Source organism: Onthophagus taurus, chromosome 2 (assembly GCF_036711975.1).
Source record: "Onthophagus taurus isolate NC chromosome 2, IU_Otau_3.0, whole genome shotgun sequence".
Taxonomy (NCBI): Eukaryota; Metazoa; Arthropoda; class Insecta; order Coleoptera; family Scarabaeidae; genus Onthophagus; species Onthophagus taurus.
Window position 1 is genome coordinate 16,557,252 of NC_091967.1, and position 24,909 is coordinate 16,582,160.

At 32.0% G+C, this 24,909-nt stretch overlaps 3 protein-coding genes across 5 annotated transcripts; 1 reads left to right on the forward strand and 2 right to left on the reverse strand.

Annotated features, from left to right (window-relative positions):
• Positions 1 to 522: 522 nt before the first annotated feature.
• On the reverse strand, positions 523 to 6,990 carry LOC111419306 (ras-related and estrogen-regulated growth inhibitor). 2 transcript variants are annotated; one of them, XM_023052083.2, is made up of 4 exons: positions 6,766 to 6,990; positions 5,174 to 5,230; positions 4,818 to 4,891; positions 523 to 1,104 (listed from the first exon to the last, which is right to left on the reverse strand). In XM_023052083.2, exons 1-4 carry the CDS (start codon positions 6,860 to 6,862, stop codon positions 688 to 690), a joined length of 645 nt encoding a protein of 214 aa, XP_022907851.1. In that variant the 5' UTR covers positions 6,863 to 6,990; the 3' UTR covers positions 523 to 687. The 2 variants fall into 2 exon arrangements, with proteins under 2 accessions (XP_022907851.1, XP_022907860.1); XM_023052092.2 differs by lacking the exon at positions 5,174 to 5,230.
• Positions 6,991 to 8,559: 1,569 nt separating this feature from the next.
• On the reverse strand, positions 8,560 to 12,134 carry LOC111419296 (peroxiredoxin-like). The gene is made up of 6 exons (XM_023052073.1): positions 11,964 to 12,134; positions 11,829 to 11,895; positions 11,625 to 11,769; positions 9,144 to 9,279; positions 8,852 to 9,086; positions 8,560 to 8,793 (listed from the first exon to the last, which is right to left on the reverse strand). The coding sequence occupies exons 1-6, from the start codon at positions 11,994 to 11,996 to the stop codon at positions 8,705 to 8,707; spliced, it is 705 nt and encodes a 234-aa protein (XP_022907841.1). The 5' UTR covers positions 11,997 to 12,134; the 3' UTR covers positions 8,560 to 8,704.
• A 196-nt stretch (positions 12,135 to 12,330) lies between these two features.
• LOC111419381 (calcineurin-binding protein cabin-1-like) lies at positions 12,331 to 24,295 on the forward strand. Of its 2 annotated transcripts, XM_023052176.2 has the most exons (21): positions 12,331 to 12,567; positions 12,623 to 12,958; positions 13,012 to 13,220; positions 13,275 to 13,497; positions 13,555 to 13,827; positions 13,883 to 14,085; positions 14,150 to 14,287; positions 14,375 to 14,554; positions 17,267 to 17,371; positions 17,435 to 18,060; positions 18,118 to 18,262; positions 18,325 to 18,631; positions 18,758 to 19,389; positions 19,443 to 19,632; positions 19,684 to 20,170; positions 20,222 to 20,415; positions 21,817 to 21,982; positions 22,036 to 22,229; positions 22,290 to 22,453; positions 22,504 to 22,870; positions 22,921 to 24,295. In XM_023052176.2, the coding sequence occupies exons 1-21, from the start codon at positions 12,493 to 12,495 to the stop codon at positions 24,184 to 24,186; spliced, it is 6,480 nt and encodes a 2,159-aa protein (XP_022907944.2). In that variant the 5' UTR covers positions 12,331 to 12,492; the 3' UTR covers positions 24,187 to 24,295. The 2 variants fall into 2 exon arrangements, with proteins under 2 accessions (XP_022907944.2, XP_071050475.1); XM_071194374.1 differs by having other exon boundaries at positions 19,684 to 20,415.
• Positions 24,296 to 24,909: the final 614 nt, after the last annotated feature.

Consider the following 24,909-nt stretch of genomic DNA (forward strand, 5'->3'; position numbering starts at 1 on the left):
GGTGCACCTTTATTATTTCTTTTTTAATTTTGTTGTACCACTCCTTAAAATATCTACATAATACTAAAAGGCAAACATTTTTTGTCAAAGCAACACATCTTTTATTTCAAACGAAACGGGTAGTAAAATAGCCCATCTTCCGACGAAGGTTTTTTTTTGTTTTAAGAGCTACGCTGAGTTTGGTAGCACGCAAAGCAATAAACCCCGACTTCCACATGACATTGAGGTTGTGAAAGTAAATACCGTAAATACTCTGGCGCTAGTTCAACTGGAGAATTTATACGTCCCATTTTTTCCGACAATCGCAAATGTCAATATCATAACTAAACGGGGGGCATTTCCCAACCTCAACCAATGTTGACCGCTTCGGGCTTTTTTACACCGACTTTTTACTTATCGTTAATATAACCGTGTAATTAAACAGTTAAAAATTTACATAAAAACGAAATTAATAAAACTACTTGCAACATAAATTATTGCAATCTTAAAAATGGAATGGGAGAATAATTAAGAATTGAAAAATACATTTTTAAATAAATTTTGTATATTACCAGTAATGGTAGATTTACAAAAGATTTATTTTCTAATACACGGCTTAAGGGAATGTGATTATTCCTACGTAACACCGCATCATTACCGCCTCCACACGTAATCACCAAAATAAACTAAACTTGTCGTCGCTGCGTTTCAATCTTTCGGTAACGCACTGTCGCTTTTTCCTCTCGCGTACAATTTTATGTTAGTAGTTTTCGCGCCTAACATCCTCTCGAGAAGCGAATGCTTAGATTTTCTTCTCGCCGCTAAAACCGCCTTACAAAGATCTTGAAAAACCGTAGCTACAGGACCGACTTGTTCAGCAGCCGTTACTTCTGAAAATCCGCACTCTAAATCTCTTGCCAAAATAGTACCCTCTTCGGCACTAACTTGTCTTAAATGAACCATATCGTTTTTATTCGCAGCGAGATAAAGTGGGATATCACAGTCGTTTAGTAAAGTCCCTACTTTCTTAACGTGTACAAACGATCTTCTATCCGTTATAGAATAAACCAAGAGAATTCCGTCCGCCCAATTTAGCGTATCTGGTGATGGAAAATCATCTTCATTCTGAGAAAATAAAAAATTATGAGTGAAATCGCGTCTCGTTATAAACGTAAATATACAATTCGTTCTATGAATATTAATGAGACCACCTCCCGACACTTATTTGAGCTTGCAAATATGCATGAGTACTGAAAGCAGTATCGTTTACAAAAGATATTAACCAAGATCGATGGTCGACACTGATAACTTTATCGATTTTATGTTAATTTTAGCGATTATCAAGAGACTTTTATTAATATCCCTAAGAAATATAATACCGAATTTATTGATTTATTTAAGTAATCAAACGTGGTTTATTTGTTTTCCTAATTTGTATAACGACCGATAAACCACCCAAATTTATATACTAGAATATGATCAACAAAATTAACAATATTTCCCTTTATTTTCTAGAATCTGTATTCAAATTTCAAATCGGCAAAACAATAGTTATTTACGTAACCAGTTATGAACAGACTAATTTTGTTTGACAAACTTAATATTTCCAAATTACGTGAGTTTCATAACGTGTTAAGTACAAAATTTTATCTAATTCCATTGAAAAAGCAATTTTTGTTCAATCAATATCACTAGTGATGTAATAAAATTATTACATCACTAGTTATAAAAATGTGACTTTACATAACGTCAGAAAGACATGTAATAGTTATTTATATTACAAGTGGGCTAGAAACGTAATTACTGTACGAGTATTGTAATTATGCTCTAGCGCACGTAAAAAAAAAATGTTGTGTATCACAATACACAACATTTTATCTACGACTGTTAAAAATTACTTAAAAATCAATTTCTTTAAAATGGTCTATTTTCTATAAAAATATTTTGAAATGATTGTTGACAATTTTGAATTAATGTCAGTTTCAATAACACCTTTACTCATCTAAAATAAGTGTTTCGAAATGTAAAAACATAACAATTAATGTTTATAACAAATAGTATTGTTTTTAAATAGGTCTCTCTTTTGCATTATTGCTGGTTCCAATAAATTAAGTCTGTTTTGATTGGGCTAAAAATGCGTTACGTAATGAAACCAGTGCGGTAATGACTTCATTACGTAACTCAAATCACCTCAAATAGATAATATTTATTTTTCATAATGGAATTAGGTAAAAGTAATATAATAAATAAAAAAGTTGAAAACGGTTTTGGAATAAATCCGTGAGTAACTGGTCCGCGTTCGCAATGCTCGAATACAAAGAATATAGCGGGGCTAAATATAGACAGCGGTACTGAGGTAAAATCGAATTTTTATGAGATGCGAGCCCACTGGCAGCGCATGCATTACATATGTCAACAATTTTATGTCATACTCTTTCTGGAACCGTAGCAACGCCGACACGTTTCGGCGCATCGAGTCCGCGACCACCGACATCGTCGTCGTCGCCGTGCGTGGCACAACATTTATCTCTCTTAAGGGTCGAGGGTGGATTCATATTTTATCACGTTCCCAAGTGAACTTAATCACGATTTTTCAACGTTGCGTTTGTTTTAGAAACAACAATTTTCTCTGGTGCGGAGTGTTGAAAATTTTATTATAACTTTGGAAATAGCAAATAGAAAGTTGAAATAAATAATTGATTAAATAAGATTTAATAATAATACTATACTCTATTTTAATTAGCCCATTAGGATTTATTACTTTATATCCATTATTTGATCTACATTTATCAAAATTTAAACTCTAAACCTAACATATTTGTTAATTTTGTGCCTACGGAAGATTACTCTAATGATATAATGACAGTAAATATACAGGTATTCATTTGAAAAATTCCCACCTCAATTTCTCCGAAAGGGACTTTTTATGCAAAAATTGAAAATTTTTTTAAAAATATCCTAATATGATAAACTTACACAATAGTTTTTAATTTTTGCAATAGAAATGTTACATTTTTCATAAAGAAGCACATATAGTGGTGATTTGCAACAGAATTAAAAAGTTTAGCTGACTAGTTAATCCTAGTGGTGCAAAAAGGAAGAAAGAGAACAAGAAGAATGTGACATTTTATCCCAAAGTGCATTTTTATGAGGGTGTTCCAATTTTAAATGGGTCATTCATCATGCATAGACGTTCATAGAGAAATAAACTTTACACATGGGTTTTGCAACTTTTCCGCATTCCGGTATATATCTTAATCTAAGGGCTGCGTTGTAAAAGTAGGTCAGGATGCCTCTATATTTTCTTAGCAGATGCTTTAGGATTCCTGTCTTTTTTCTCTATGCCTAGGATGATTTAGAGATCGTATTATTTGGATTGAAGTTAGTTCTTATCTGATCACTCTGATCAGCTACATCTTTAGAAGTAATTGGTGTGATATTTTCTGTTCTTTCATCATTTTTTGATTCTTTCAGTCTTAGGTTGGGAATAAAGATCTCAGCACGATGTTCAGCAAACAGCGTTACTTCTTGCTTAGTGTCTTTGGCCTATGATCCATTGTTGTTTCTAATAAGAGAAACAAAGTTCTCTGTCAGTTCTCTTAGATAGAAGCTCATGAATTCTTCTTTAAGGTTTTGAATTTCTCCTTAGTTCTTCTTTTTGGATTTTCTGAATTTCTGAATCTTGTTGATAAGTATAGTTTTGTCTGAGAAATACGTCGATTGCTGCCATCTTCTTCTATCTCTTTATTTCTCTTTGACAAATCTCTGGTCTCAAAATAATTCACACCTTTGGTTACATGATAATCACTTTATAGTTGGTGTAGGCCTCTGATCGGGTAATACAGGTAAAATCTGCAGCTTCTTTTTCTAGTTGTTCACCTATTCTAAGACTAATATTGGGGTTGATATTGTTCTGGAGGCCAAACTAATAGTTCTAGAGTCAGTTAGTAAGAGTAACTCTGGCAGCACTTTTTATTATCCTTTCACAACGTTTGCATAACGGCTAAGTGATCGAATTAATGTCAAATTAGTCTTCAACTTCTGGGAAGTTGGAAGATACAGTAGATCGGCTTTCGTGGTTAGCCCCAATTTAAGTCGTAGTCATCGCGATAATACAAATTTCTGAAAGATTCTTTTTTTATATTATGTCTTTTATTTTGATTGACTTAATTCTGATTGCTATTAATTGGATGTCCTCTCTTTGCAGATGACATTCTTCAAAATAATTGATCTTTCTTAGAAAAATATACTGAACGACTTTCAGATTTTAAACAGCACATCCTGCTATGAAACTGGTATTTGAACCACTACTGCTATGAATAACTGGCGTTATTCCAGTTGAAAAAAAGTAGTATCCTGAAATCTCGTTTTGCTTTGGAAGTAGTTACTGTTGTAAATTAACGTTTTCATCTAATAACAAAAATTGAAACAAATTTAAATTGCACATACTCATTTAGAAAATCAATTAAGGCTGCGTGTTACAAATCTTGACCCGAAACGTCAACTACTTTGAAGCATGATACAAATGCAAATATCGCAGTAACTTTTTTATCGTATTTCTTTATAATGCAATGCTAAAACGTACTGTTTCTAAACACCTTTAAAATGAGATATTACTTGATATCCCACCCTTGGGAGCGGAGGGTGAGTCAAATTTTGCATACAAAGTTTCTAGATATTTAAATTGAGACGAGAAGTTTTCTAACATACACCCTGTACAGTAATAATTTTGCAAGACCTATTAGTTTGTCTTTAGTAATATGCAAAATACTTATTACATCTTTAATATACTAATAAGTTGTAATAATGTATAAATATGATATGTATTGCATACATACCTTTGGACAAGTGTCTAAAATTTCATATAAAACAGGTTCATTATCGACTAGAACTTCATGTTTGTACCTAGTTTCTGAAAAAAAAAAAATAAGGATGTAAATAAAATAAATGAATAAAAAAACAATGAATGTCACTTTACACAATGAGCGTAAATCACGTAGCCATTTCATTAGATAATCGGGGATTAATAGCTATTTTACGAGGCACACAGCAATTGCAAGAAGCGAAAAGAGTTGTCTTTTACGATCAATAACACAACATAAGGGAATGCGTCGACTTTGTTAGAGTACCAACGTTTCGGCGATACAAGTCTATTAAAACATCAACATCCAGTAGCGGGTTTCATCAATCTCACCTGATTGATGATCATATTCCCCAATATAACGTCTGGTCAGAAATCGTACCGAAAGAGCTGAAAAGAAGAAGAAAAAAACAAAACAACATTAAAGGGCAGCTCAATTTTACAGCCGCTTTACGACCCAACACGGCGTTCGGCCGTAAAACATAATTGCGCGTTGATGTACGCGAAAAGAATCGTCCGGTGGCTGCTTCGTTTGACTCGGTTTTATTACGTAACATGCCTTTTTAGTTTTGTACCGAATGTCTACAGTTTGATGTTACACCGAGCTACATTCTGATTGTTGAACGAGATGAAAGGCTTTTGTAGAAAGCTTGCATTTTGGTATTAAACGTTTTTTCTTTTTTGGAATTTGAGATATTTTGGGTTTTGTCGCCAAACAAATTTAACTAAAAGGAAATTAAATTTATATACGTATTTTTTTGATAATAAAGTGAATAACAACTAAAACTAAAGCTAACACTAGCATTAGAACTAATAAATAATAAATAGACCTAGAACTAGCAACATTCTGGTCTAGCCGTACGTCTCTTAAGACGGATAACCCCGAATGTTTCTAGTTCTTGGTCTAGTGTTACTTCTCCTTTTAGTTCAATAAAAATATACAATAATGTAGTGCTAGACGGCTAAAGATTCGGAAACACTCGGATTTATTTGAATCCGTGAAATGAACCAAAAATAATAAGATAAAACATTAAGTAAAATTAGTTAATAAGGTATTATTAAAATCCGTAAATGTTACGTAAATTTAAACAAGGTGTTTAGGTATAGTCATTGTCTGGTGAGTTATGGTGTATATAATTGGGGCGGTTACACGAATTGAACATGTGCAGGTGTAAACGAATCCTGCACCACTGATAATAAATAAACACGGTACGTGTTGTTTGTTGGCGAAAATGCGCCTGCAGAACCATCGATGGTCAGCATTTATTTGTGTTTAGCAAAATATCCGGAATTATTATAACCAATACAAAACACAAGTGATGGATGTTTCTAACTATACCGGCGATAATAGCAAAAAAACATACAAAAATGGATTGTTGTCAAACCAATTTTAATTAAATACGATAGAAAAGCTATCGTGCAAAATTAAATCTTCCAAGACGCAATTTTCTAAAGATCCTTTTATACATGGTTAGGATACAATTTTGCGTTTTAATTACATTGTAAATTGGTTCCGCCGGCAAAATGAATAACGTGTTAATTGCTGTACCGGTGTTACCCATATTTTTTTCTTTTTATTTTCTGACCATCAACTCGAAAGTAACACGAATAAAGACGACTGACGCGAACGCAAAACCTCGGTCCAGAATTCAGTCGTTTGAAAATGGATGGCCCATTTTCCTACAACGACCGAATACAAGTGTTGTTTTAAGCACAGTTTCACTGAGTAATGATGGTGTTGATTGATGAAACAAAATTAAAATGTTTAAAAATGAAAATGTTAACTTAAAACAACATATTTACACTTTTGTTCTTTAAATACCATGAATTAGTTTTTCGTAATAATCCTAACCGAAAAGGATTCGCGATTTTAATAAGATTAAATAAAAGTGTATTTGTTTATTATTTAAAAAATTTGATCTTACCACTTTTTCCTACACCACGAGCTCCAATAACAGCTACCTTAACTTCAGATAGTGACGACTTTTTTCTTCTGATACCCTTACTATTCATATTAAACATATATGTAGTGTGATCGTGAAAGCAAAAGAAATCTTTTTACTAATTTTTTGCACAAAAGTTAAGTAAGAAATACGTAAGTTTTAAGCCGCGATGTTAAGACTACTTTAAGTGAGTATTGGACGACACGCGGAGTCAGACTGAACGCCCTCACACGTTTCGAAAAGCCACTTTCTTATTAATTATTTTTGAAACATTCGTTCAATCGAAATTCAAAAATCGACCTTCAAAAAAGCTTTAACAAATGCATAACCATTGCAAAAGCACCGCTGGGCTGCAATCTGGTAATAAAAAATAACATCATCGAACAAACAATATCATTCGAATACCTTGGTTGCAAAATCAAAAGTATGGGACTTCTGAAAAATGAAGTAACAAGTCAACAAAGCTATCGCAATATCGGGACACCTCAGACACTCAATCAGGAAAAACAAACATATGGTGTGGAAACAAGAGCTGAAACATCAATAACAAAGAGGATCTTAAGAACAGCTGAGATGAAGACCCTAAGAGTGATAACAGGATACACATTAATCGGCAGACAAAAAAAATACAGCGATAGCGAGACAGTTGATTATCAACATCAGAAGAAGTGCTAAGGCAGAGAAATCGAAATTAAACAGGCGATACGCCTCCTCAAAGAAGAAGAAATAAAGTACTCAAGTAGATTGAAGGAAAAATAACTCTATAAACTATTATGTACTTAGTAGTTTCGGATTCGGCCATCATCAAACACTATGTCAAAAGTTATTAAAAGACAACATTTGACATAGTCTGAGAAACTTTGCCTTTATAGGTTTTTGCAGTCTTACCCCTACATGTCCAGTCCTCTTCTTGTCTTTCCAGTCTGTTTAATCCCTTTCTTCTATTACTAGTCTCTTTCCAGACTATTGGCTTCAGATCGCCCTTCTTTACTCAGTACCTTTCTTCTGTTACAAATATCTTTCCAGCCTTCTACTTCTCTGGTGATTTTATTGCTTGCCTTTACACTTCCTTTTTTATCTACTACCTCCTTTACTTTTCTACCTTTTTGCTACCTTTCTATCTTTCCAATCTATTCTTTCTCAGTCCAGTCTCATTTTTCTCTTTCCAGTTTCATTTTTAGTATTTTTCCACTTATCTATTAAATGTGCTTTCTGTTACTTTTTCAATTTTTTCTAGTCTCCCCCTTCATTGCCCACTCTCATTTATCTTTCCAATCTATGCTCAGTCGAGAAAATAAAAACATGTGTAGACCAGTGAGGACATATGGTGCGGAAATAAGAGCTAAAATATCAGTAACAAAGAGGATCTTGAGAATAGTCTAGATGAAGACCATATGAGCAATAACAGGATAGACATTAACCGACAAGTAAAAAAATTCAGCCATAAGAGAAAAGTGTAACACAGATGACGCGGTAAAATGGATAAGGTGAATAAGAAGAGAATAGAACCAGCATATCAACTGGACGAGTCCCAACAGAATAGCCAAAATTGTGCGAAATAAAACTCCGCACGGAAGAAGACCTATAGGACTACCACCTAAACAATGGCGAGACCATTTAATATAACCAATACTAAAACATTATGTTGTGCAGTGATAACTATGCTGTTTATGTCGAAGCAGTTTGTATCTATTTATTTATTCTGCCACTAACGATACTATTTTAAAGAAATTTCAAAACAAATCTTAAAAAAAATTTGATAATTAATACACACCATTTTTGTTATACTTGTATGTAATACAAGCAATTATATTCATACAATTACATAACATAATACAAAATGATATAAAAATTGAAAATATACCGAGAAAACCAAATGTATTTTAACAAGACAAAACATTATTCTAATAACAACATTTATTTATTTATTTACTGTAGTGAAGTACTGTTGGGCTCCCTTAGGATCTGGTCTAATTGTAGGACCACCTTTAGTCCAATTAGCGGGACACACTGCATCAAAAAATAAAAAATTAAAGTATCCACTTCAATAAATTGTTTTATAACATACCTTCACCATGTTCCTCAGAAAATTGCAAAGCTTCAACGATTCTGACAAACTCTTCAATGTTCCTACCAACATTTAGATCGTTAACAGTCATAACACGAAGAATGCCTTTTGGATCAATTAAGAAAGATCCACGTAAAGCGACTCCATCTTTTTCTAATAAAACATTGTAATCTCTTGCAATATTTTTGTTGATATCTGACAACAATGGGTAGCGTAATTTTCCTAATCCTCCTTTCTAGATACATTAATTACAATTAAAAAATAAGTCCAATAATAGAAAACAAAAGTATACTTCTCTAGAAGTGTTCATCCATGCTAAATGAGTATAATGAGAATCTATGGAGATTCCGACTACACTTGTGTTCAAACTTTGGAACCTATCATACAAAGCTTCAATAGCAATAAGTTCAGTGGGACACACAAAAGTACTAAAAAAAATGTTTTGTTATTTAAAAACAAAATGCAGAGACGGACAAAAGTCTACATACAGCATTGAATTATAAGGTTTTTATAAAACTTAGTAAGATAATAGATTAATAAGCGTTTTATTGTTTTCTTTTTATATTTACAATTTTCCCTTTCCTAATATAATACAATATAATCCAGATCCTCTACCCTTCTCCCCCCTCTCCGCACCTTCGCCCCCATCACCTCATCCATCTTTTGCCCTCGCCCCCCTCTCCCAAAATCTGCTTCCTGTCCATTGCCTCCTCCTTTAGCTCTGGCCACCAATCTCTTCCCTTCATCATCCCCCTCCTTCAACAAATACTTTGACCTTTCATTATATCTCAATTCTCTCCACATTTCACCTCTTTCCGCTCTTCTGTTTTCGATACCAGTTAGTGAATATCCCACTCTTCTATAATATTCTTCCCTGTCTCTTTGCCCCTCTCCTTAATATCCCTCCAGCACTCTCCCAGGATCATGCAATGAAGTAGGTTCTGCATTCAGTCATTTGTATATCTCTGCTTATTTCCTCTCTTCCCTTTCTCATCCTCTTTAAGTATCTCCATACCTCATTTTCCTTTTTCAACTGCTTAATATTCTCAGCCTCCCTTTCCTTCAGCTCCCTCTTCTTTTTTTTGCATTCTTCTTTGTATTTTTTCCTGGCCTCTATATATCTGTCTATCTCTACCTCCCCTCCCTGCCACTGTCTCAATTTCCTTCTAGCTTCTCTCTTGGGCTCTCTGCATTCCCTAGCCCATCATTCGTTCCTTCCCAGTCTAACCCCCCGTCACCCACTCTCTTTCTTCAACGCTCCCTAACCAACTTAATTAGTTCATTCAACCCGTCGGCCCCCTCCACCCTCTGATCCCAGCTTGCCAACTTTCCCCTATAATGTTCTATCCCCTCTTTCGACCAATCTGCCCTAATGTATTTTCCATTATGTTCCATTATCTTTCTGGTCTTTCTTCCGCTCGATCCCTTTATGCGCATTTCTAGAAGCTGGTGATCCAACGCTACCAACGCAACAACCCTAAATGTTTCTATCCTCTCCCACATTCCTTAGCATTCCCAGCTGACCACATCGCAACTGTGAGTCATCAGACTAATAAGTCTATACATCCAAGTGCCGTACAAGGAGTTCTACGCGATAATGGATTTAATTATTTTTTTTTTAATTAGGATAGAGAAATCAAGATTTTCTACAATTTCATTTTCGATAGATAACATAACGAGATTAGTTACATCTTGTTTGCGATATTGTTGATCACAAGTAGGTCTTTATTAATTTTGGAAAAACTGCGTTCTCCAGTTGCAACTGTTACTAGTATTGTTAGCAGAATAGGCGGAGTTATCCAGGTGTTAGGAAACAACTGTTAAAATGAGTGCTTTTTGATCAAATTCAAAACGTCGGTATGGGTAGCCTTTCAGATAATATTGTAGACTCAAAATTGCGTCACACAATAAGACTCGGATTTACAGTTGAAAGTTAGTTTTTTTTGCAATGCAGAACAATGATTCAACAGCTGTTCTTTAATTTGCTTTTTTTGGGGTAATTTATTGGTTTTAATGCGTCTTAGTCGCGTTTGGGGTTTAAAAATTAGCTTGTTCGAAACCTAACTACTTGTCAGTAATTGTCCAAATATGAATAACATTTTTTAACCATTTCTGTAATTGGAACAAAGTCGATATTGAACAGCCCAGGCAGTTGAATGTCTGAATGTTTGGGAGCTTTTGGAACATAAGATCCGGCAGCGCAGAATCACAGATGCGAAAACACTGAAATCTGCGTTAGTCGAATTTTGGGCTGAAATAAAGAAGAGACAATAATCTTAGTTGCTTCAATGCCACGACGCCCGCGTGGTATTATAGAAGCTCATGAAGGGCCAACGAAATATCGAGTTTTAAAAACTGTCATTATATGGACCTAATAATTTATGTTTAATAGGTAAATAGGGTTTCATGGGTATTGGTATATTTTATGTGATAGATTGTAAAACAAACAATGTTTTCGCCCTGCTTTTTGTTGTGTTGACTCCATGACTCAATTAAATTTATTGGTGTAAAAAACATTGTTTGTTTTATAATCTATCACAATTTATTTTTAGTTAAAAATTACTGTGTATGTAAACTTTTATCCTGTTAATTTTTGTATTATTTGTTAAATTTTTAGTGTGTAGCTAGCTGTGGAACAATTTGTTTTGTTCTTTTTTGTGAATAATCCCTAATAACACTGTAATATTAATTTTGTTATTTTATAACATTGTACAAAAACCTCATTATTCAATATTGTATGTAAACTTTTGTCTGCCACTGTAAATCAACATACAAATCTAAAGGATAGAAGAATAAGATAAGATATTTTCCTTTAAAATCATTTAAACGAATCAATTTAAACTCATCTCCAACTGTGGCCATGCCCTCAAAATTGGGGGCTGGATGTTGTATTTTTGGAACACTAACAGCATTGCTTACTGCAAAAATAAATTAAAACCCTTTTTTTAATGAGTTAAACGATAAGTAAAATACTTACATCCTCCTATGCTACGAATAAAACTGGTTGGACCCAACGGGATTGCCGACCTTACTAATTCTGGGGCCTACATTTAATAGGTTAGAAATAAGAATCAAACCTAACCTCGAAAAGGTGTCTCATAACCAAACTTACCTTACGCACTAAATTGTTTATAATACTGGCCATATCGGCGTTAGTTATCTAATTGCGAATTAAGAACGTGTTATTTAATCAAAAATGAACTTTGAAAGTGACGTAGAAATTAGAAATGATATTCAGTTTTACCGGTTTTGTCTTAACGAAGTTAGTCGCAAATCTATTAACAAAAATTTGATTCTATGATAAAGATGGAGATATATGAAAAAAATTATTAATAAAGTAAACTTAATTTATTTACATTGATACATTTTTGAAATCATTATTTGAACAGATTCTTAATTAAGTTTTAATTATACTTCTTTTAAACAAGATTTAATTAACTTGTCCACATATAGTAGATGTAAAGTCTATTATTATTATTATGCATGAAGTTCTCTTCTAACCTCAAACAACAACAAAAAAAAGAGGTAACCTCCACGTAAAGTTTTATTCTTCATTTTATCTCTTTAATAATGTATTATTAATTGTGTGAAACTTATTAAACTCGTATTTCAATAACGTTATTATTATTACTTTATCAATCATGTCAAAAATACACGCTCTTAACCGAGAATCATCATCTGATGAAGATGGACCGACAATTAGGAAAGAAGCGCTGGTATTATTTATTACTTAACAAAATAAAATTGATTAATTTGTGTTTGTTTATCCAGGAAGAAATTACTTTGGATATGTACAATAAAGCACTACGAATACAAAGTTGTGGAGATTATATAGCAGCGGAAGATATTTTACAAACTTTATTAAATGAGAACATTCCACAATTAGAAATTCAAGGAGGTCTTCCAAAAACTATGTCTACAATAAAATATTCCTGCTATGTTAATCTTGGCGCAATCGCTATAAAACAAAAAAAACTTTCGGAGGCTTTAAAAAATTATCTTGGAGCATCTGAACTTGATTCAACTGATGTTACATTGTGGTTTAAAATAGGGAAATTGGCGATGAAGTTAGATAAATTTAAATTAGCTTCTCATGCTTTCTCAAAAGTACTCAATAAGATAATTAAAATGTATACATTATAAAATTGTTGTTTTTGTAGGGATTAGAATGCAGCGAATCCCATTGGCCTTGTTTAGATAATTTAATTTCTGTTTTGTTTGCTTTACGAGATACAATAGCTTGTTTAATGTATATTGGAAAAGCTTTGATTCTTGATCCTGATTATAAAAAAGGACTTGTGTTTAGAAAAAATATTTATGATTGTAATCCAGCTACTAAAGATTATTACCAACTATATAATCCTGATTAGTAAGTTTTGTAATACAAAAAATATTTCAAAAATTCATATTTTAACTATTTTAGCATTTATGAACCAAGTTTGGATCTTCCAGTTAATATCATAGATGAACAAAAATATCTTGATGAAGTCCAATTAATATGCGATCGAATTAATGAAGTTGAAAAGTCTTTAGCTCCTAAACCCCTTCCAATAATTCCATTACCAAAGCCATTAGAAGAAAGTTCTTGGTTAGCTTTAGGACAAACTTTAACCGAATTACATAAATACATATCAGAAAATGATATGGTAATAAAACAGTCTTTATTATTAACAAATAACAACTATAAATGTGTTGTATTTTAGAGCCATTTTTCTCAAATTGATTTAAAACGATGCATGAGTCAAAACGTCCCAAAAGCCTTTTCTTTTGAAGTGATGACTGTTCAAGAAGAAAATCAACCGCTTAGATCAGAAGAAACTGAAGAAAAAAGTGATAAAACGGAAGATGAAGCTTTGAATAGTGAAAAAACAGAAACTGGTGGGGATATTATGGAGAGGAGACTTTCACAGATTAGTGAAGCTAATACTGTTAATGATCTTGAAATGAATACGCCGGTACAAACTGATAATGATGAAGTAAAAAATGATCTTTTTTAATAATAACAATTTTTAACTAATAAACTTTTAATAGATGGATCAAGATCCAGATGAAACTGAAGAAAATTCAGAACAAAAATCGGAAAAGAAACGAGGAACTAAACGTAGAAGAGACTTAGTTTCTGAATTACAAATATGGGGTTGGCATAGTAAAAGAAAATACGCCAAAAAAGGAAAAACTGAAAAAGACTTCACAATAGAAGATGCTTTAAAAAGAATTATTCCACGTTTTTTACTGTATTACTCTTATTTTTAAAATAACTTTCTTTATAAATATAGTTCTTTGTTTTATATTTTTTAGTCCAAATGGAATTGATGGAACAAAATATAATCCATTAGAAGATTCAATGAACACAATGGATATGTATATGAAACACATGAGTAAAGAAGCTGTATCTTTAATGTCAGCCCCAAATTCTCCTCAAGTTCAACCTGTAGAGTGAGTATTTTAATTTCAAATCTAAAAATCTTTTAAAATACAAATATAAATATATAGATTAATGATGTTTTAATTTAATTTTTTTAGTCCCTATTTTGGATCTGAAAATGAAAAGGATGATGTTCAAGCTTTTTGGACCCAACCATGGCGTTGTTGTGACTCTGTTAATCTTATTGAGGCTTATGTTTATGCTGTATCTAGATTGTGGCATTTAAAATGGCCAAGTGGTTTAATTTCTCTTTATCTTGATGCTTATAATATGTTCAGGTAAACATATACCGGGTTTAAGAGTTACTTTTTTTTTTCTGCCAAATGTTCTTTGATACTATAACCCGTGGTGGGTTTTGGCCTCTGACCTTAGCCTCGTTCATCTGTGTCCCTCATCTTCTTCAGGTTCTGTCATACATCATCTTTCTGTGCTTTCTAGGTATTCGTCTGGTTTCGCTATTCCAGCTCTATACCAGCAAAAACGTTCTTTGGTGCAGTACCAAAGATCGTTTTTTGAGCTCTTCCAATTCATAGTTGTATCAGCTTCGGTATATTCCGTTTTTACATACTTCTCCATATGTTCTTCTTCTAAAACACCCTCAATGCGTTTTATCTGCGGTATTCAACAGCTATGTTTCTGCCCCGTTTGTCAAAAATTATTTACAGCTTATATTCTTTCCTTTATTGCGTTCATAATCATGTTTGAGGAGTCAAATACAGCGCCTAAATATTTGAAGTTCTTGATTTCTTTCTTTTGCAGTGGAGAATCCACCCACTAGGTGGTTATCAGTTCATGGAGTCTTCTTACTGTTGCCTTTTCACTAAATTTTAGGAGCTCAGCAGTGACACTACATTTACATTTGCTTCCTCTTCTGCTTGGTGCGCGATGTTCAGTAATTCATCGAAATGTTGCTAGCATCTCTTTCCTCTCAATTAGTACCTCCTTCCTTGCTTCTACATACGCTGCTTTTGGGTGAATACCCTGATGTTTCCATCTTAATTGTTCTTGTACTTTCCTCTCTGAGAAGTTCTTCTGTATAATCTCCACTTTTCCTCTAATATCTCCTTTTTACACTATGCCCTTCCCTACTAGCAAAATGCTTTATAATCTTAAAATTATAAAATGTTTCTCTTTCCACGTCGAATTTATTGGTGAGTAGGTCCTGTATAAACGTTTATAGAACAAAATTATAAAATAGCTATATAATAATTTTGTATGTGTTATATAATGATCATCATTCAGATTTTATATAACCACACAGCTTATAATACAAAATAGTCTTATTAGATCTTCCTAAAAGCGTAAAATATTCATTCACAATCTTGTTATAAATGAATATTGCAATTGTTTTATATGTATCTCTATAAGTGTTTATAAAACAGTTATTTAAAAACTGAAGCAAAGGTAATATTATCAGTTTTATAACTACTTTATAACCATTAAATAAAGATAATATTATTTTGAAATATTAGGTGTAATGCTTATAAATTGGCTAATAGATGAAGCTGTTTCACAGTGTGACCGGTGTTTGTCAAACCGAGTATTTAAGCTGTAATGTAGCTTCAGATTTTTTATCATAACACAAGTGGCATTAACAGAAGTCAATAACTAAACGTGTTTTTAATAGGTTTCTGCGTTGTACTGCAGATAACATTAAAAACTTCGATGAAACAGGTCATTACACTGCGTAATCGCTTAGAATTTAGGGAGGTGGGATTTTTTCATTCATTCAATATTTCAAAATGAAACCAAGAAAATTTGTCTCGTTATTATGCATCAGGGTTTAAAATTTAATCTAATTAACTGTGAATAGTGAACCTGATATTTTACAATACATATAAAAGTTATTTTAAAACAGTTATTTAATTATTTTATAAATATTCTATGATAGTTTATAACGCATTTTGCAACACAATTATACAACATTTATAAAATTATTATATGAACATGTTAAACAGTTTTTATTGTGGTTTTATAGATGTTTATGTAACTATTTTATAGTAGATCAAGATATAGATATAAAATAATTAAAGAAGACTAATATATAAATTGTGCCGATTTTGGTGCTATAGTTGCTTTATAAACATTTTTATTGCGTTGCTGAGACTAAATATGTTATATAAAATTTATCACGGAAATGTTTTTATAGCTTTAATAAAATAAGAAATTGCTAGTTGGGTTCTCTGTCCATCTTTGTGTTTTCCTGTATCATCTTCATCTGCGCTTCGTTCTTCTCTATTACTACCTCTCTATTCCTCTATCACATTTGATTCTTCTTCGATCCTTTCCAAGTATGGTCTCTGTCTTAGCACGGCTTCCAAATTTTACTGGAAGGACTAAACTTTCATTCTCTCTGTGTTTCATTTTATTCTACTTGTTGTACTAATTGTTCACGTTCGCAGTTCTGTGTCTAAAATTTGATAACACCAAAAAGTGTTCGCTGTCGCAGCTCCTCTGCTTGATTTGACATCTATTATTGAAGAGGATCCTCTGCGCGATTTGACTACTATTTTTTGAAATCAGTATTTCTAATCCTTCGTGATAGCGCATTCGCCATCTGGCACGTTCTTACTCTATTAGACTAGTTCTGTCGTACAATAAAAATTTTCCTACTACTTTTTGTTCACTGAACTGTTCTTCATTGATCCTGGCATTAAAGTCAGCGAGTACTCTTAGCGTGTCGTGCCTCTGTGTCTTTTCACATATTTTTTTACATCCTCATTGAAGGAGTCCCCTTTCTCCGTACTGTGTTCAATCGTCCTTTTAAGAAAGAAGAAACGTTATTTTACTTTTATTGAGCTTATTCTTTCATAATCTAACCGCATCTCGGTATACGTCAATATGTTTATATGATTACCTAACGTGGAGGTGAGAATGAGGCTAAGGTAGGAGAGGCTATGCGACATTTGTCGTGCAATACGCATACATATCTGAAATAATACATTATTCTTCATACAAATACATTATGAATGAGAAAATATTATTTTTAGGGAACACATAGAACATCCAAAATTATATGATAGTGATATAACATTTGAAGAATTTCAAAATGATGCATTAGCGACTCTTACATATGGTGAACTAATAATTTACAAGTAATTTTATTATGAATGATTTTTATATAAAAAAAATTAATAAATGTTTAATTTATTTTGTAGTGATGTACAAAATACGAATTACTCAAAAATCCATTATTCATCCTTGGATTACATGGAAACGGTTGGTATTTGGGAAGAAAATTGGGGTTCTGATTATAAATCATATTGGTGTCGAGTAAATTGGTTACGAACCCATATTTATCGAAAAGCAAACCAAAACGTACTATCAATAATCGCGTTACAATCGATTTCCGATGTCATTGAAAACGAATCTAATTCAAATTTTAAAATTTGTCTACCGAATTGCATTAAATACGGTTACATAATGGAATCGATAATTCATAAACTGTTAAGAAATTTAGAAATGATCGACTCGTTAACGCAATTAGAAAAATTATTTGATTCACAAAAATATGCGGAAGTCGCGGAAATTTTAAAATTAACATTCAACATTTCTAATCCGCCGACTTATGGAAGAATGGGACGCCCAGCCCAACTTGGAATGTTATTACATTCGCTTTGGTACACAGATCTTGAGAATTGTTTTGTGTGGAGTGAAGAATGTCTTCATGAATCACTCAAGTATTTTATAAAACCAACTTCAGATGGTGATAAATGGGAAATGATTTTGAATAAATGCATATTAATCATGATTGAAATTATTAAAAAAGAAACAATTAGTGTTGGTAAATAATTAATTAAAATTATTAATTTAAAATAATTATTATAAAATCTCTTCTTAGTTGATAATTTAACCGTTGAGAAACGAGCTCGGTTAGTCGAATCATTAGCGATGATTTGTTGTCGACAAATAAACGTAGAAAATGGTGGAAAATTATTATTAGGTACATTATCTCCTTGGATGTTATTACATTACGTTTTAGTTAGGTAATTTTTAAAATTTAACTAAAAAATGTTCTTAAGAAATAAAGTAAATGATGGACTTTTAGGGAAGAACATAGATTACAAGCCAAAAAAGTTGTAAAACATGTAAAAAAAGATGATGATAAATCGAGCAAATCGGAGGCGATTGAAGAAGATATCCCTCCTTCGATTGCCGTTTTATTCTCTGGACATGAATTTCTTGGTGGAAAAAGTTTATGTCTTGCTGACCAAGGCGAATTTTTACATTTCATATTGGATACGGTTATCGATCGTTTGGATACACCAATCTTTGAACCATTAAGGGAAAAGATCGATATTCATTTAGAACAGGCTTTCTTTTGCTTATATCAACATCCCAGTAAAAAAAATAAGGTATAAATATTTCGTACAATTCTCCTCAATTAATCCTCTTTATGTTTATATAATTCGTTTATCCAAATAGTTATTAAATACAGTATTATTTATGATTATTATTAATTAAGTCTGCTATAATTTTAGGTATCCCGTCATTTAGCAGATCACAATGTAACACCACTTCCATTAACCTGGGAAAAAGCTCAACAAGTTTACGAATTTTTTTGTCCAGATGCTTTACCAGAATTTGATTCATACAAAAGTATATCAATATCAGCAGAATTAGAACAACTCCTTCAACGAATTTCATCGTTGGTTCCAACCGAATGTGATCCCCAACCCCTTGTTTTAAAAGTAACAGATTTCGTTAAGGGAAATATTGATTCCATTCCGAAACCGGTAGATTTTCCCATAAAAACGCGCTCGATGTATTATTTATTGGGGGATTATTATTTTAAACAAAGCGAAGTAAAGCGTAGTTATAAATATTTTATTTTGGATTTATGTATTAATCCTTCCCGCGTGGATACTTGGGCTTGTTTAGCGTTGGGTATTGCAAGTCAATTGGAATCGAAATTGAATCATTGCGAAAGATTTAAATCGGAAATGGAATTCTTAGATAAAGCGCAGAGTGCGCAAGTTTGTTTTAAACAAGCTTTATCTGTTTCAAATGAGCATATTACTTTATGGATAGAATATGGATCTCTTGAATACATGATCCACTCATTCTGTTCTAGAGTTTTAAAATATGATTCTGAAACCTTAAGTATGGAAAGGTATAAAAAGATTATTTTTGTTTGCGAAGTATTTTCTTAAATTTTTGTTTAAGATTTGATACGCTGGAAAATAAAAAAGATACTTTACTAGAGAGCTCTGGTTCAAGTTTTCTGCGAGCTTTACAATTACCACAGCCTGATCTATGTGATATTGATGAACGATGGCTTTATCATTATATGCTTGGAAAAATTGCGCAAAAAAGGCAAAAAGAACCATCTGAATACCTTCAACATTATCTAACAGTAAATATACATAATTTATTTTATACATTTCAATTTATACATTTTATTTAGGCAATGGCATTTTTACACGAAAATAAAGCAACTTACCCCGAAAAAATAAATTATACTAATCCTCAACATTTATCAATAGAAGCATTAGAAATTCATTATAGAATACATGCATCAATTTTAAAATATTTAGAACTTCACGAAGGTAAACCAATACCAGAAACAATAGGAAAAATGTTTAACCAATGTTTAGAAGCGGCGAGTATGCCAAAAGCAGGCGAAAAAGTTTTTATTGAATCAGAAACACCTAACACTACACTTACCTGCGACCCAATTTCTTCTACAATAAAACCAATAACGGAAGAAAAGAAAGATAGGACCGAAAATAAAGATGATTTAACTGGAGATGTTAAAAAATGTATGGATGATATGTTGAATCAATTGGAGAAAGACAACGAAAATAATTCGATAAGTGAAAATAAGAAAAAACAAGATGTAATTGTGTTAGATGATTCTGATGAAGATTTGTTTAATATGAGGGATGAAACTGGTAAGTTATTATTATTAAAAAAATTATTTATTTTAAGATATATAATTTTAGAAAAAAAACGTGACGTGCAAGAAATAATGGAAGAAATGATGAAAGCGACTATGGAGAAACAAAATGAGAATAATGACGATTCCGATATTACAGTTCAAGAAGTTACAATTTCTCCTCAAACAACTAAAGAAGTTAAATCTGATTCGAAAGAAATTAAAGATTCAAGTTCAGAAAGGAGTGATGAAAATATTCGGGTAAGAATTTTACTTATGAATAATAATTATTAAAAATCTAATTTAATAATAATAATAATGGTGTTTATTTATTAACAGTGTTAATTTAGTTTGTAAATGTTGGTAGTTTATTTCATAATACTTATTTATATTAGAAAGCAATTACAGAATGTGTCATTAATAGTTGCTCAGCTCAAATCCATTAAGTATTTAGTTATATGGAATGAGTGTAAACATACAAGAATTTGGCATTAAATTATACTGTTAATTTGTAATGATAAGACATAAGAAAGGCAAGATAATAACAATGTACATATTAAAAAAAAGAATTTTGAATAACTAAAAAAAACATAGCTATTGAAAAATATATATGCAGGTATACAGGAAAACTATTAAAGTTAGACATATGACATACTTATCATTAATTAAAGGGAACTTGATGAACAATTCAACTAACACACAACATACAAGATGTTCTATTTAAAAAACTTATGAAAAAGCCATTTGTAAAACATCAAAAGTAACTGAGCTTTTTAAACATCCTGTATATTGTATCTAATATCGAAAAAATGTCGTTTTTACACCTTTTTTTAAAAAGATCCTGTAAAGGGCACATTTTGGAAGACCAATTGAATATCTCAGGAACTATGAACGCTGTGAAATAGTAACATATACGATTGTATAAACAAATTTAGTTGTATTCATAATATGATAAAATATACAGGTGTTCCATTTAAATAAATTTATGTTTAAATTTATGTTGAATATGCTTTATAAGCACTATTTCTTATTGTTTATACCTACAGTCTAGTTGTAAAGTATAAAATTGGGGTTCTTTTAACATCCTTGGTTATTACACACTTTGATAAGTATGATTTTTGAAGTGTCCAAAAATCAAAAAAATCATGCCTCATCGTTTTGACGAGCTGATATCACTACATTCGTGTATCAAGTACTTACTCCTGGAATTCTCTTCTTTTTTGCATTTTCTTCAAATTCTTCTCTTTTCTCTGTTTTTTGCAGTATACAGAAAATGCATTATTGTTAACAGTATGCATTACTTCACGCAGTAATGTTGTAACAACGCAAAAAAAGCGCACTAGACCAGCGTGATGAATAAACTAAACAAAGGATTATATCACCCAGTGGAGCACACAACGGAGGAGTGGAGTTGTTGAGTTCACTTTTAGGCAGTTTACAGCGAGCTTGATTATCTTTACGTGTTTAATAATGCAATAACCTTGGTTTAGAAAGAGATGAATTAATTTTAATGCTATATGAAAAGGAATATTATATTTAAGGATATATTGTAAATCACAGAACATATTAATCAAAAGTTATAATGATTTAAGTAATTTTGAAATATCTTTAACTGTAATAACCTTAATAGCTCTTAATACAAAAAGTTTTTTCCTTTTTTAGAAATCAACTGAAGGAAGTTCATCAACCTCAAGCAGTTCTAGTGATAGTGATAGTTCTGATTCAGATAGCGATGACTCTAGTAGTTCTTCATCTTCGAGTTCGTCGGAAAATAATGGAAATCTTTCAGAAAATGATATTCTTTCATTAATAGATCTTTGTATTTGTGGTATGTAAAAAATTCTAACTTGTTGAAATTATCTAACAACTTAAATCAATTAGGTTTAGAAGAATGTATAAGACGTTTACCACAAAATTACAAAGCGATTTATAGATTGGGACATTTATATTTTCATTGTGCGAAACGTAAAGATTTAATAAAGTGTCGTCAACTTTTTCTTGGAGAATATAAATGCCAAAATGGAGCAATTGTAACAGGATTATTTTCCGAACGGAAAGCAAATAATTTTTTTAACGTACGAAAAATTATTTAATTAAATCGAAATATAAGTGATTTTTTTAAATTATTCTTTTAGGGTGTTTGGCGAATTCCATCGAGTGAAATTGACCGCCCAGGATCATTAGCTGCGCATATGGGACGATGTGTAACACTTTTATTACAGATTTTATACGATACAAATGATCATAAAACATTGCTTGATATGTGTTTACAATTAAGAAAAGTTCCCGATGCGGACAAGTAATTTATTTAAAATAATATTTATTTTTAACTAAAATAACATTTTTTAGAATATATATTAGACACGTGGAAAGAGAACAACTCTCAGAACAAGCTTTAACTCTTTGCATACAAAGTTTAAGAAAACAAATTAAAAATATCGAAAATTCTTCGTCTTCGATGGTGCAAAAAATCTTATTGGATGTTTATCGTATTTATCAAAGAAGTCAAAAAAGTTTACCGAATAAAGAATCAACGTTTGCATCGATGCTTACTGATGTTTACAAAAAATGTGTTAAAGAAAAAGTACCAGAAAATGCTAATTTATTGGATTTGGCCATTAAATTTTGTGCGCAAAGCAAAGCCATTGAAAAAATACAAAAGCAACAAACACAAGTTGTTGCGCCTAAACCTATTCCTGTGCAACCGCCACCATCAGTAAGTTTTATTGACATTTTTAATAACAAGTTGATAAAAAATGTTATTAGGTTCCTGTTCTTCCAACACCAACAACAATACTTCCGCCATCAAATCAACAATTGAAAAGGCCAGGTTTAGGAAGACCGCGAGGACGACCTCCAGGTCCAAAATCATCAACCCAACAAAAACCACGTGCAAGAAATCCAACGTCTTTGCAATGGCCAAAAGCATTTGATCCTTCAGCTTACGGTTATTTACAACATTACCAAGAAGAATTAATAAAACAATACAGTCAAACGCTTAGTTTAACGCAACAAATGAACCAAATCGGATCGTTATATCCACAAGCGAATCAAAACAATCTATTAAGTTCGTTAAATTTTTTGCAGTCAATGCAACAATTATCTGGCGGGATGAATCCATTGTTATTAACTCAAGCAATTCAAGGATTAAATCAATTTCAAAATGTAAACAAAAATATAGCGGATTTATATAAATTACCTACAAGCATACCCCCAACAAATCAATTATCAGGATTACTCCCAGAACAAATGAGATTATTAGCAGCAATGAGTCAAAGTTCTTTGTTGCCATCATCAACTCAAGTTCCAACTACATCTAATACCGTCTCAACGTCTTCTAAATCTACATACCCAATTACAAAACCTTCATCTGTCTCAATTACAAAAACTGTAACCACAAAATCAAATACACCAACTTTCAAATATCCCACTGAAGTCAGCAAACCAAAACAAAAGGAAATTACTAAAACAACAAGTAGTTATCACTCTGTTTCAAAAGAGTCTTACTCGAAATCATCAAAACCGAGTACAATTACGTCGAAAGATTTAGAAAAATCGTCTGCTGCTAACATTCTTAAAGACAGACCTAATATTTCAATAACACCAGTAACTCAACCAATAACTTCAATTAGTGTCACTAAATCAGTCTCATCAGGTCATAAAACGCTACAAGAAAAATTAGCGGATAAACAGAAGCAGCGTAAAATTGACGCTAGCAACAAAGTCATGGAAAAAGTTAATTTTCCAAGCACATCTATTAAAGTATCACCAATTGCAAATTTAACACTGCCTCCATCAATAAATGTCTATCCTACATTTCCAAAAGAATCAGGAGTATCTATTGCGCAAGTTTCAGTGCAAAAATCTGGAAAATCTGAAGTAAGTATTTCTGCTATTCGCCCAGAAAATGTGCAGAAACATAAATTACCAGCATCTGAGACTCCTCCCAAAGTTGGATTGAGTGTCAGAAAAATTGAGGAGTTACGTGAACGTAAACCTTCTTCAGATGAAGATATTATATTAATTGAATAATTAAAAATTAATTTTTATATCAAGTTTGTGTTAAAAATTATTTTACATAAAATAATGTGTGCTTTATATTGCGTTTTTTTCAAAATAAATTTATTTATCAAATTGAAAATATACAAATATTTAATTAATTTCATTGAATTAATATATTCCCACAGGTGGTGGATTTCCAAATACAAAATTCCAAGAAATTGGATATTTAATTTGAAATCTGTCTTTATCACTCATCCCATGAACCATCTCACATAGCACATCCAAAGTAGCAACAGCATCCGGGATATTATCCCCTTCTGATACATATTTAATTAGAACCATGCAAGGAATACTTTTCCTCAAAATCTCATATAATTTAACAGCAAATCCGCTTCCAACCACCAAATATTTCCCATTTTCATCTACATCCATTGCAGGGATAGATGATGCTGTGGTTTCCCCTCCAATGTGACGAAAATGACTAGATTCAATAGTGTGTAACTCATAAGCAAACGTCCAGTAACTCAACTGATAACTTCAATTAGTGTCACTAAACCAGTCTCATCAGGTCATAAAACGCTACAAGAAAAATTAGCGGATAAACAGAAGCAGCGTAAAATTGACGCTAGCAACAAAGTCATGGAAAAAATTAATTTTCCAAGCACATCTATTAAAGTATCACCAATTGCAAATTTAACACTGCCCCCATCAATAAATGTCTATCCTACATTTCCAAAAGAATCAGGAGTATCT

Bases quoted from the DNA above. Each gene is read 5' to 3' on its own strand.
- LOC111419381 (XM_071194374.1), top strand. From the start codon at position 12,493: ATGTCAAAAATACACGCTCTTAACCGAGAATCATCATCTGATGAAGAT. The intron at 19,633-19,683 runs GTAAATATACAT...CATTTTATTTAG, and splicing joins ACCTTCAACATTATCTAACA to GCAATGGCATTTTTACACGA. The intron at 22,871-22,920 runs GTAAGTTTTATT...AAATGTTATTAG, and splicing joins CTGTGCAACCGCCACCATCA to GTTCCTGTTCTTCCAACACC.
- LOC111419306 (XM_023052083.2), bottom strand. From the start codon at position 6,862: ATGTTTAATATGAATAGTAAGGGTATCAGAAGAAAAAAGTCGTCACTA. The intron at 5,231-6,765 runs GTAAGATCAAAT...TCTTCTTTTCAG, and splicing joins TCGTGGTGTAGGAAAAAGTG to CTCTTTCGGTACGATTTCTG. The intron at 4,892-5,173 runs GTGAGATTGATG...TTTTTTTTTCAG, and splicing joins GGAATATGATCATCAATCAG to AAACTAGGTACAAACATGAA.
- LOC111419296 (XM_023052073.1), bottom strand. From the start codon at position 11,996: ATGGCCAGTATTATAAACAATTTAGTGCGTAAG. The intron at 11,896-11,963 runs GTAAGTTTGGTT...TATTAAATGTAG, and splicing joins TAAACAATTTAGTGCGTAAG to GCCCCAGAATTAGTAAGGTC. The intron at 11,770-11,828 runs GTAAGTATTTTA...TTATTTTTGCAG, and splicing joins TATTCGTAGCATAGGAGGAT to TAAGCAATGCTGTTAGTGTT.